This window comes from Anopheles gambiae, chromosome 3 (genome assembly GCF_943734735.2).
Source record: "Anopheles gambiae chromosome 3, idAnoGambNW_F1_1, whole genome shotgun sequence".
Classification (NCBI taxonomy): Eukaryota; Metazoa; Arthropoda; class Insecta; order Diptera; family Culicidae; genus Anopheles; species Anopheles gambiae.
This window is the reverse complement of record NC_064602.1, coordinates 36,598,875-36,611,545: the sequence shown is the minus strand read 5'-3', so window position 1 is coordinate 36,611,545 and position 12,671 is coordinate 36,598,875. Positions and strand designations below refer to the sequence as shown.

Here is a 12,671-nt window from a genome sequence, read left to right as displayed (position 1 = left end):
CATTATGTTTCTTTTTCGACACAGGAGCCTGCGGTGTGCGTCGCATGGCCAAGGAGAAAATGCTGAGAAAACGGCCCGGCAAATGCATCAGCTACCATCCGGAGGAGATTGAAATTAAGCAGTGCGGCACCGCCACCTCACTGTTCCATGCGTCCCTGTACTCGACGATAGCGACCTTTATTGTGATATGGGTGCTGGCCAGCGCGTGATAGGCAGTGTTCGGTGAGGTTACATTTTAAAGGAACGGGCAGCTGCTGGGCTGCTCCTTTTGGTTGTAGTGAAGTGAAGATAAGAGGGAGAGAGGGAGAGAGAAAGAGAGAAAAAGAAAAGACCCCTTCCTGTGCAGTCGGCATGTATTTTGAGTGGACTGCAAGCGCTCGTTGACTCGCCGAATGAATGGACTTTTGCAACCGTAACCGTATGCAACTAAAAGGGGATTACCGCGTTACGTTACGCCTGTTACGTTACGGACGATAGGGCGGTTTTGTTCACGTGCGTTACCTGTTTGGGTTTGATACGTTATTTTCCGACAGTTCTGAACGTGTCAAGGGGAAAGGGGGATGCGAAAAGAAGCAAACAAAAAAGTACGCGGCGTCAAAGACACTCCGTGTTGGATGTTACATCGACGTCACTAAATACTATACTAATGCTAAGGCAAACGTTATCAATGTATACAGTTCGGTTATGGTGGCAGGGGAAAAGACAGAGAAGAGAGCGATTAAAGTGGCAAAAAATTGCATCTCAAATTCAGAAGAAAAAAAAACTAAGAGCACGCGTTACTTGTGAAGCCAGCGTGCAAGTGTCATTCAAGACGACGTTCCAAATAACCTATACAGAGACCCAGACATACCTTTAGTTGGCATGTGAATGAGTTATTCCTCCCCAAACTCTGGGCACTTCGACCGGCACTATTCTGGTGCGATGTGCCCGGTGTTTTGTACATTAGATGAATGGCTAACCTCCGTCAAGCGTTTCAGAGAGAAGTGGAAAAAGAGAATGTTGCAGGGGCACTAGGAGTGTCACTGCAACGGTTTCCACTTGGTGTGGGACCCGGTTGGATGTTGATCTTGTTATGCCGAGATGCATTCAACGCAGTGTTTAACCGAGAGTAAAGAGGATTCTTATTCTTTAAGCGTTAGTGGCAAACAAATCTGAATGCTAGATGGTATACGGTAGACGATGAACATTATTATTTAGAGCAGAGTTTTCGTTGGTATGGCAGAAGTGTTCAATCAAAGTTTATTATTTATTAAATTGAAGATAAACAGCAAGCTGTTAACATGTTTTTCAGTTGTAATATTAAATATTTTGCCTTTAAATTATTTCAACTAATGAATCATATTTTATCAACATGTTAAGCTCGTTCTCATCGTCTACCGTCTAACATTTGACCAACAAAAAGAAAAAAGAAAAAAAATGTGGGGACAGGAATAGAAACACACTCACAACTACATACAAAAACAACACATAAAATATGGCCAAAAAAAATCTGTAAGATACATTCCAAATTTTACCTGTACAGATCAGTAATAAATACTTACGCATAAGTAAATAGGTCAAATAAAACGCACCGATTGAACCGATGCGTTTTTCCCCCCGGGGAGGGGCGGATGAGAAGCCGATGCCGTTCAATGTGTGATTGTGAGCCGGAAAAGTGGATAAAATGATTGAATTAAACAAAAATAAGACAGCAAACGTACACTTACTACTACTACTACCCGTTGGGCGCACAACGAAGGCGTAGGGGCAGCAACTTTCTGGACAATATGATAATGAGCAAAACAATTTAGACAAACGTATAAAACAAAACATTCGTGGTGAGCTCGAATAAAAAGAAAATACAACCTCCCCTACAAAGATTATTGCAATTCATCAACTTTAATTCATCTTTAGGCAAGTTAGTAGATTAGAACTTCTCATATTCATGCGGTGGGGGTGAACGGGGGGGTGAAAACTCCGAGCACCCCCCACCCCCCATTCTCACCATGGCAGCACACGAACTGGGGAAGATAAGCAAATAAATACATTAAAAAAAAACAAGCAAATGAACACTACTAACCGACGCAGCACCGACAAAGGCCGGGGAGGTGTATCAGTGGTATCAGTTAGTATAGAGTTCCGATTTACGATAAAGGCCTATATTTGTCCGGGCGGTTTTCTCCTGAGTTGATGTAGCTAAATGTAGCTAAATGTAAATGCACCGTTACAGCATAGCCGAGCGGCAGGAGGTAGCAGGTACAGTACAGTAGTGGCAGTAGTAGCAGTAGTTGCACAACCACCCCATTCGCAAGTACGATGGTTAGTGTTAGTGTTCACTACAATCCATTACATTAGCTGAGAATTTTCGAGTCGAGTTGTACTGTGTGCAGCAGCAATAGGAAATCGTTCTGTTACGTGGTTGGTGGGTGGGTGAGTTTATTGGCGGTTTGGTTTGGAAGAAAAGAAAAAAAGAAGGCAAAATGATACACAAATGATTTGCATAATTCGTTCGGAGATAGGGCGAGCGAGAGCGATCGAGGGCGGTAGACGAGCAGCCGGTGCAAAAGTACTTAGCCAAATACAACTCCGTTCCATTTGCTGTCAGTTAGTCGAGTGGTTTAGTAAATTCTACTTTCACTTTCGTGTCTTGGCTTACGCTAGTTGAACAATTCTATGACCTGAACGGGGGATGTATGTAATGTAACGAGCTTAGGTTTGGGTTACCGTTACGATATGCGCGTGTGCATGTTTTCTTTTTTGTCCAGGGGCAAATTCAGTGCAAAAGTGAACGAGAACGACATACAAAAAAAAACACATAAGAAATTAGATCAATGCTCTACGATAGAGGAAGAATACATTGAAAAGGTTTAAATATTTGTTTACAAGTTCGAGATGAAGCTAATGCTGCTAATTCTGAAAACAAACGAATAGGCCCAACTGTCTGTCAAACATTAGCAACGTGCCTGTATGATTTATTGTCTGCCTTGAATAGTGGAATGTTCGGTTGGTTCTTTAAAGTAAGTACATTGTTTGATCTATTGACAAATTCTAATCGATACAAAACAAAACGTAGACATTTAATCTCCTGGCTGTTTAGTTTGATGTTTTACGAATCTAAAAAAAACCATACTTTTACGATGGAAAAAACACAGAGCAGAGCGTCCTACCGGGATGCTCTGCTGCTGTGCCGAGTGTGTTGAGTTGAGGAAATGAATTTATAGAGACCTACACCGGAACCGTACGATACAAATGTGAACGAGCAGCAATAAGTGAACAAGATCTGAGCAACGACCGCAAAGATATATTAGTAGTAATTTGCTATGGTGGAAGGAAAGCGGTAAGCACACAGAGGAAGGAAATGTTATGGATTGGTGTAATAGAGTTGTGTTTGTGTTTCTTTACCGGGTCGAATGGTAAAGAATGAACACCTCCCCCTCCCCTCTGAAAACAATGAAAGAAGTGTAAACGAAAATAGCAAGAAAGTTACAGATTCCAAAACTATACACATAAACACACGTACACATACACGCACATCACTAGTTATCTCTTACATCCCAACATTACCATTGCCACATTTATACCGTTGTACGCCAGCTTGTACATTTATCTAAAGCATCTATTCCATCGTTCAGACTAGTAGTGCTATTTTGAATGGGAGATGGACAAAAACCGGCACTCACATTACTATGCACTTCACATACTTCGAATCCCCTCTTCTCCCCCCCCCAGTTTTCATGCTCTCATGTCGTTTCATAATCTGTTCATGGAGACTATAATTCAATAGCAAATCATCTAACATTAGTGAGGGCGAGTAGCAACGCGAGCACTTCCGAGTGAGGCGGGGAAGAAGGTACACTAAGAGAATGCTAATGAAACGCATTGGGTCGAAAGATCGAATCGTACCGAAGCAGACACAATCGAACTTGATAAGAGCGTGAGAGTATGAAGGTGTGGAAAGTGCAAGGGAGAGAGGGGAGAGAGAGTGTGTGTGTGAGAGAGAGAGAGAGAGAGAGCACGAGAGCGAGGCAGGAAAGGGCAAGCGGGCCGGAAAAATAATTTTATATAATGTCTTCCATATAGTACTGTAATGTAATGCAGAGTAAGCGACATATAGTTATAAACTACAAGTACACGGCACGCTCTACGAAGGGAGGAAAAGGGATTATCTGCTAGAAATCAAATGGGGCGCTAAGGAAATCGCGGACCTGGTTCCGCTTTCGGGAGAAACGGAATCTAGCTGAAGTGTAGGTTGAACTCTATCTAGAACTCCAATTGGACAAAGCAACAGAACGGTGTTTGTTTATTGGAAGAAATTCTATATATATATACACACACACATACATACATACACAGTCATATATATATACATAAAAAGATATAGAAATCTAATAAAAAAATACACACCGACACACTCACACATTCTAGCTAGCTATTAAGGTATCTAAAATATTTTAAATGGAACCATAGTTGACTCTCTGTACTGGCAAACCACAGCAAATGTAACCCCGAAAATGGTGGGTGTTACGATCGAACCGTGTTCTTGAATCTTGAAGGCGTATGGAACGCGAGTAAAAAATCAAAATCCACTTAACGCGAGGAGAGAATGTTTGAAAATATTGTAATATTTCATTAAAGACTATTTTTCTCCTCCCACGTAGCTTGGTTTGCTTTTTTTGTGGTATAAGTTTACGTTTGTAACTGTTTGATTTGTACTGATTTGAGCTGTTTGTACTGAAACAGTGAAAGACAAAAAAAGGAAGTTTTTTCTCACGGAAAAAGCAAACCAAATTGATACATGACAAGAAGAATGCTGTATGTGTTTCGGTTTTACGTTTCTAGCATACGAACCCGAAAGTCCTGGGGCGGTTCGGACAGAACACTGGACATGTGTGAGAAGCGAAAAAAAGGGAAAAAGAATAGGAAGGAAAAAAACCAAACAGTGAAAGATGAACAAAACTAAGTGAATATAATTAGATAGTTCGATATTGTAATTGCACTTAAAACATAAAACCAGAGGAGGAACACGAAGGAACATCAAAAAAAGAAATACCAACCAGATAAACCATCAGACATTAAAAACCCTATACGAATCTTCACAACATATGAAAAACGATCCATAAACAATGAAGCAGCAGAAACAAGGAAAACATAAACGTACAGAAACATAATGAAAAAAAAAACATACACTTTGTGCACTGGAGCAGGGATGCTAGGGAGGGCAAAATTGGAGCGCGAACAAAACATTTGTAAATAATGTCAAACAAGCAAACAGGAACCCATTGAAAAGAAAGAAAGAACACAAAAAGCACAATTAAACATAGGAGATACAGCCAGAAGAGAAAAAGGATAAAAACGGCGTACCAATCGAACACTTTGATCAAAGATGTTTCCTGCGCGGAACACTTTAAACATTCGACGGAAAAAATAATGTTAAACGACGGCAAATAAGAAAATCTTTTTGTTTAATACATTTCCACCAATGTGACACTTAAAGTAAGAAGCAAAGTGGGCCATGTTGTGCTGCGAATTGCATATTGTTGGGCGTATTCCGCTGCATTTACTGTTTGCTTTGTAAGAATCTCTCATGACAACTCCTAAAAGTATGCAATACGCGCGACAGAACGTTTTTGTTTAACAAAAATAAGACCATAAATAATAATCGAAAGAGTTGTTAAAAAAGATGATAATTTCGATAAACGTTCTGTTTGAGGTTTTTTCGAGGTTGTGTGCAGTTGAGCCAATGTTGAGGAATCTTGCATATCAGTTGATCAGGATGAGCTGAATTTTTGGGTTTATGTTTTGTGTGTCTTGAACCACCTGATCGTTAACCACATATCCGCAATCTACACATTTCAAATCGCGAAATCTTTTATACTTTAAAGCAACCATAATTACTTGAAAAGAAAAAGCAATCTTAATACAGGAAGCACGTGTTGATTTTGACATATCAACCTTGTTTTTACGAGCAAAAAGTTGACATTTTGAAAACGAGAAAACAGTTTTGTATTCAGTGCATCATTTAAAAAAACAATGGAATTAAGGCAAAGAGTTATGCATTTGTTTAAACTGACAAGAAATTAATAGCAATGCAGAGATGACTAACCACCTGAGAGAGAACAGCTCAAGAATGAGTTTTGCGGTCTTTACAGTAATTGAGGCTAGCAACACAATAAATACGAAAAAATATCTAAGTGTGTGAATTGGTGGAAAATTACATTTGGAGTAATACATTTTGAAACCGTTGAGTGTACAATGGAGCAAAACAAAAAAAAGTAAAACCATACACAAAAACACTCTACTACACACACACACACACACACACACACACACACACACACACACACACACACACACACACACACACACACACACACACACACACACACACACACACACACACACACACACACACACACACACACACACACACACACACACACACACACACACACACACACACACACACACACACACACACACACACACACACACACACACACACACACACACACACACACACACACACACACACACACACACACACACACACACACACACACACACACACACACACACACACACACACACACACACACACACACACACACACAGACACACACACATTATACAGATAAATAGATCGCCCCAGATCAGGCCATCCGCATACGAGGACGATACCAAAAACTGAAATCAATCACTAACCGAGCAGTTCGCGCGAACCGTTGAGGGACGCTATCGGAAGCTATGTTTTTGTGCTTGCTAAAGAAGTGCGTGTGAATGTTGAGAGGCGAAGTAGGAGGCAGTTGAAGTTGTTGCAGATGTAACATAAAGTAAATCAACTCGTTGGAAGCGCGTGGTAATGTTTTAAGCTGGGCCGTGAAGTGATGCGGAACAGGTGCAAAAGTCTAAAAGGGAGAGAGTCAAAAATACGCATATGCGTACGCATGAAAAGAGAAAATAAGGGGTAAGACACACACACACACAATGGCAAGTACCCCTAGTAGCGAGTGGAGTGAAACTACAGAGTAAATGAGAGAATGAGAGAAAAACAAACAAACACTAACTATTATTAATAAAGTCGTACAGTGAATCAGTGACAAATAAATTAAATAAAAACGATGAAATTGGTGTTTTGAATTGCAACACATCACGGATGAGATGACAAAAACATCAAATAAGAATATACACTGGTGGACAAAAAGATAGGAAAAAAATTTGTTGTGTGTTTTTTTAAGGAAGTGATAGCGAATAACGGTCAACACATTGACTGTTAGAATATGTTTCCGCTCTGTGGAACACCGCAACACCACCTCCCAACAACCACTTAAACAGTCCTTTTCAGGGCTACCAAATATTTCCGACAAGAACTATGTTTTTCGGTCACAGAAAAAAGTTCCTATTTTTATGTCCACCAGTGTAACTTTGTAAAAAAGCGATAGATTTTTATTATTTTTAAATAATTTCTAAAATGAATTATTTTTCGCAAGAAATTTCATTATGAACGGTGATTTTGAATTTCAGTGAAATATAGCACAGTGAAAGCTGAAATATTTCAGTCCGGCTGTGGATATGCTATCTAGTCCAGTTCTGCACCGAATACTTGACAGCTCCTGTGCTATCTGTCTCCCTCTCACATCATCACAACCGCTTTCTGCTGTTTTGCCCATTCTATTCAGTGCCGTCCCATCAAAACGTAAACAAAACTCGGCCGCAATGGAGCAGAAAAAACCACGTCCCCCCGGTTTAATAGAACCGAATAAAGACTCACCATTCCGCATACTGGACGTGCGAACAATCCAGGACAACGCACCCACCTTGAGCTACACCGTGCAGGAAGAAGAGGACGCCGCAGAACAGTCGGACGGTTCGTCGGGCAGTGAGAAGGAGCTAGTGATCGATATGCCGGAGGAGGAGACCGATCTGGCCCAGGTGCCGGTGCTAGCCCACGAGCTGGAAATCGAGAGCAAAATAATCGTCCCTCAAATACCAGAGACGCCACCCAAAACGGTCGCCTCAGCGAGCCGCGCCAATCGGAGGAAAACGCAGCTCGTGCGAATGGAGGAGGATGCCGATGCTGTGTTTGATGAAGCACCACCGAAACCATCATCGCGGAAGGTGACGGATGAGCTGCAGGAGGGTATCGCAGCGAACAGGCACATTATGCGCCAGATTGCCCTGCTGCGGACCACCATCAACTGTCTGGTGGAGGCACGCTACCACAGGAGCATCCCGTTCCCGCCGGATACGAGCGATTTTGAAACGATGGACTCGTGGATGGACGCGTACGAGCAGATGAAGTGGGACACGAGCATTTCCAAAAGCAGCAAAGCAAAAAAGAAAAGCTAGGTAAGCTGAACGGCGCTGTGATTAGCATAAGGAAAATAGTGGTACAGGGACGCACCATTCGTAGGGTGTGTATGCAAACGAGGGAAGATGGTTCAAAAGCGAAATAACGAAATCGGTATCTACTAATAAACGAGAATATTCAATTTAATCGTAACAATCGATAGAGCAGCACAATAAGAAGAAAGAATATTAAAATTTCATTATGCATGCAATAGGAAAAAGGTAGATATTAACCATCAAACCGACAGCCAAACACAATTCCATTCAAACAAAGACGTCTGATACAGTAAGATTCATTTTGTTTTATTAAAAATCTTTTCAGAGGTTGGTTTTTCAAACACTAACAAAAGCTAAACAGTTCTCGTCAAAAGGGCTTACCGAAACAAAACGCACCGCTTCATGAAATAGAAATAGAATTACACGACACCTGTCTGCTCGCCCACAGAAAGCGAGCAGTATTTTTTTTCCACTTGAAAACATTCAGTTACTTCAGTTTTGTGCGGATTTTATTGAGTTCTAAGTTCATAAGTTGGCCCAACCAGGTCGCGGAAGGGTTTATAATACTCTCACGCCTTTTCGAAGACAATTCAAAGATATGCACAGGTTCCCTCTTTCACATTCGTCAGTTTTTTGATAGCTATGCTTATTTTATACATTTTTCCCTCCTCTTTTTTCACTTCCATCGATAGAATAGAATCGAAAAAGAAAAGAAAAAAAACAGACCAGCAGATAAAATCACATACACCAGGAGAGGTTTGCTTGTCGCCCGTCACATCACGCGTTGCGACTGGGTAGAGTGCACTTGTACCGGCTGGCGCTGGCAAGTGGCCAGTAGCTGCCGGTTGGAACAGTGCAGGATGTCAAGTGGCACGTCTCCTCCGTCTACCACCGCCGTCCTCATGCGCACGTATGTAGGGTGTAGGGTGTATTGTGCTGAGTTTATAACAACTTCTATCGATGCAACGGCGCTGCTGCAACGCGTCAAACGCAGCTTTCGGGTACGCGCGTCGTCAGCAGCCGGTCCTTGATCACGTTGATATCGAGCTCGGCCGCTGCCCCGGCCGCTGCTGTCCGGGCGGTGGGCAGTATGCCGACGATGCTACCGTGCGTCCGGTACTCGAGCGCCGTGTCCTGCTGTGGCACGGCCGGATGATGGTCGACGATTGTTCCCATCTTATATGTGGCGGGCGGGGACGTGAAGCCACCGTACTGGTGTGCGTCCTGTGGGGGGAGGAAAGATAGAGGCGGTAAGTGGGACACATTGAGGACACTTGAGTGATGGTAGTTGGCGCAGCCGTACCTTGTCGCGGGCGGCTGCATCGGTGTGCTGCGGTGTTGCTATGAGCGGGGTGCAGGACACTGTTTTTGGGCGGGGGAAATATATGAAAAAATATAACGTGCTTAGTAGTTAGCATTTGGGAAAGATTTTTTTTGCATATCTCTAATGACGGCTACGCACGCACTTACCCATGTTAAACTGTGCTGGTATGACGTCCGGCTCCGGTTCGTCGTCGTTCGAGTCTTTGGAGCAGTTTTTCTTGCGCGAGCTGTGCCTTCGTAACATTTGCACGTTTTTCAGCTGTTTTAGGGGGGGAAAGGCGAAGAGAAGAGAGCGAAATGGTGGAATTAATTGCGCATCGTCACGTTGTGTCCGTCCAAAACACATCACCATAGCAACCATAGCGAGCCACACACTTCCACTGCTTTTGATCACAGCAGCCAAAGGTCACGGTTGCAATTAATACGCCGTCGTGTTTGTGCTGATCTTCAAACGGTGGCCCCCAGGTGCTTCAAACGTACCTTCAAACAGTGCGCCCCACACTCGTACTCATCCGGCAGGAGTACGTTTTTCGTTTGCTGTTGCTGATGCTGCTGCTGCTGCTCACTTTTATCGGACGCCGACGCATCGTTCCGCTTTGCACTGGCGGCGCAACACCGACGACAGCAGCAGCCGGCAGCGAGGCAGCGGTTCAGATATGTTTTGGTGGAAATTGATAGAGCCAATATTATGACGGTGAGCAAAATGCCAACAGCTATCGGCAGCCACTCGATGGCGTCCGCTCGTCGTTCGGTGACTGTGTTTTTTGTTTGTTTGTTTTGCCGGCGCGCCGGGTGGTGAAAGGAAAAAAAACAGACAACAGGGGGGAATAAATATGGTCGATTGATTCGGGTACGGTCGAAGGCGGTGGCCACTTACCCGCTCGGTACGGCTGGATGCGACCAATTTCAAAGTCCTGTATTAGCACAGGTGTGCTGCGGCCCTTCTGATTGATGGCGTACACGACGCAGGAGAGCGAATTGTTTTCCAGCGTCATCAGTGCGCTCAGCTTCTCCAGCCGGTCCAGCACGAAGAAAGGTTCATTTTTGTTGGAGAAATTGAACCTGCACGTTGCGCCGGGGGGAAATGGAATATAGGAGAGAAGTTATTAAAAAAATCTTTAAAACATTTGGTGAAAATGTCAACGACAAACAGAAGTAGTTTAAATAATGTATAAAATGTTCACATTGTTTAACAAGTGGTCACTTTTTGTGTTGCGATAGCTGAATATTTTTGGCATTTTTTTCAAGATACTTCTACTCAAGACTTTTCAGTGCTATACCAACTTTGAAATTTAATTTTTAGTATAAATCTTTGTTTAAATCTGTATTATCTTTCTATCGTCTTCATCATTCTTAACAAGCTTGATATCAAATGCGCTACTAACGATTGCATAGTGAGGTTTTTAGGTGAAAGCTTCGCCTTTTTTGCTCTATGCTGTAGTTAAATTTCAAGTTTTAAGCTTACTCTAAATAACTATTGCGAGCCTTATTGAAAAACTCGAGGTAAAGCAACCACATAAGCCACATTTGTCATGCAGATTGCAGAACTAAAGGCGTTACTCTAAGGTAATTTAAATGGACTGTTATTTTAAAATTTCGAAGTGTTACAGCTTTGCCACCTAATTTTGGCTTTAAGGCATTAATTTTTGCCTTTTAAGCATCAATTTTTGACAGTGCTAATCAAATTTTGACTCCAACACACCTATTTTTGACTGTAAGTCATCAATTGACAATTTAACAAAGTATTTCAGCAGATTTTTAACAATTGTTATTTAACATCTTATAAAAATACAAAAAATCATGTAATATGATTGTTTTAGAGAAAAATTAATAAAATTTCATAAATTCTTATATCATCGTTTACAGCTGACATTTTTACATTTTTTTCACTCCATTAAAACTTCCAAAATTGGCAAAACAATTGTTTTATTTTAAATTAAATCAATACAATTATTCACTCAATTAATTTTAATCATTTCAGTCAAACTTTCATCAACACAGTCAAACTTTCAAATATTCACTCACAGTCATAAATTGATGCCTTTGAGGCAAAAATTTATGCCTTCGAGACAAAAAAAGGTGAATTAGAGTCAGAATTTAGGGACATCGACTGTAAGCAGGTTACAAATTGTTGTGGACAGACCGCTGCCTCATCCTGAGGGGTCGCCGTTGATAGCAGGGCTGTTATCCGGTGACGTCCTCAGTGAGGATCGCGGCGCGAGCAGGACCAGTCGTCCTCTCCCCGCATTACGTGCGTGTGTTTATTGTATTATCCATACCAAAGATAGTGAAACAATATATATTCTATTTGTGCCGTACACACCGTCTTATGCTTCATTTGTGCGGACACTACACAAATCATCCTTTAAAATTGATTGTTATTCTTAAGTCTCATTTTTTTTGTCCTAAATTCTTTAAAATCAAATAAATCTTATCGTAATAATCGTATAACATAAAGAAAAATAAATGAATATTTGAATTGTTTTGAAGTATATTTCAAATTAGTCATATCTTCGAACTGAACCATTTCTGTATCATTTTTTGTTTCGCTTTTGCTTCGCTAAGAGCTTAAAGCTTGCTGCTTGTAGCATTCTAGATGGAAGAGATCAACCGCTTCCGCTCATTGCGTAGCGGAGAGCTGGAACACCTTCACTAGAAGGAAATACCCTACGCTACCCCTCCTATCCTTCCTCCCCCTCCCTACCCTTCCCCAGCAAACAACTAAAAGTCTTACCGACGCGTTCCGGTCCTTTTCGATACCAGCTCGAGCACAAACACTTGCGGTAAGCCGCCGTCGTAGCCGGGTGTGCACTGGATTTCCGCAAACTGTTGCGTCCGGTTTGGCAGACTGCAATTACTTACCGGTGAGGGCAGATCTTTGGAACCACCGGGCCACCGGAAGTGTGGAACAGTGGGGGGGGGGGGGGGGGGAAGGAGAATATAGAGAAGAAAAACACGAAAAGAAAAACAAAAAGCGTTAGTATCAGGTGCGTGTTTTGATACACGACATTACCCATGGGAGGACA

The 12,671-nt window shown here is 42.1% G+C and overlaps 2 protein-coding genes across 10 annotated transcripts in view; one reads left to right on the top strand and one right to left on the bottom strand.

The window, feature by feature from the left end:
* Positions 1-6,316, top strand: part of LOC1278971 (voltage-dependent calcium channel subunit alpha-2/delta-4) — a 64,146-nt gene extending 57,830 nt beyond the window's left edge. For all 6 annotated transcript variants that reach the window (XM_061656346.1, XM_061656341.1, XM_061656343.1 and 3 more), the window contains one exon: positions 25-6,316. In XM_061656346.1, coding sequence (XP_061512330.1) covers positions 25-209 — 185 coding nt within the window. In that variant the 3' untranslated portion in view covers positions 210-6,316. The remainder of the gene's footprint in view (positions 1-24) is intronic.
* Positions 6,317-8,809: 2,493 nt separating this feature from the next.
* LOC1278969 (nephrin) overlaps positions 8,810-12,671 on the bottom strand; it is a 90,155-nt gene continuing 86,293 nt past the window's right edge. For all 4 annotated transcript variants that reach the window (XM_061656293.1, XM_061656291.1, XM_061656292.1 and 1 more), the window contains exons 15-20: positions 12,380-12,521; positions 10,523-10,707; positions 10,126-10,400; positions 9,793-9,904; positions 9,626-9,684; positions 8,810-9,546 (exon numbers count right to left, since the gene is read on the bottom strand). In XM_061656293.1, coding sequence (XP_061512277.1) covers positions 9,307-9,546; positions 9,626-9,684; positions 9,793-9,904; positions 10,126-10,400; positions 10,523-10,707; positions 12,380-12,521 — 1,013 coding nt within the window. In that variant the 3' untranslated portion in view covers positions 8,810-9,306. The remainder of the gene's footprint in view (positions 9,547-9,625; positions 9,685-9,792; positions 9,905-10,125; positions 10,401-10,522; positions 10,708-12,379; positions 12,522-12,671) is intronic.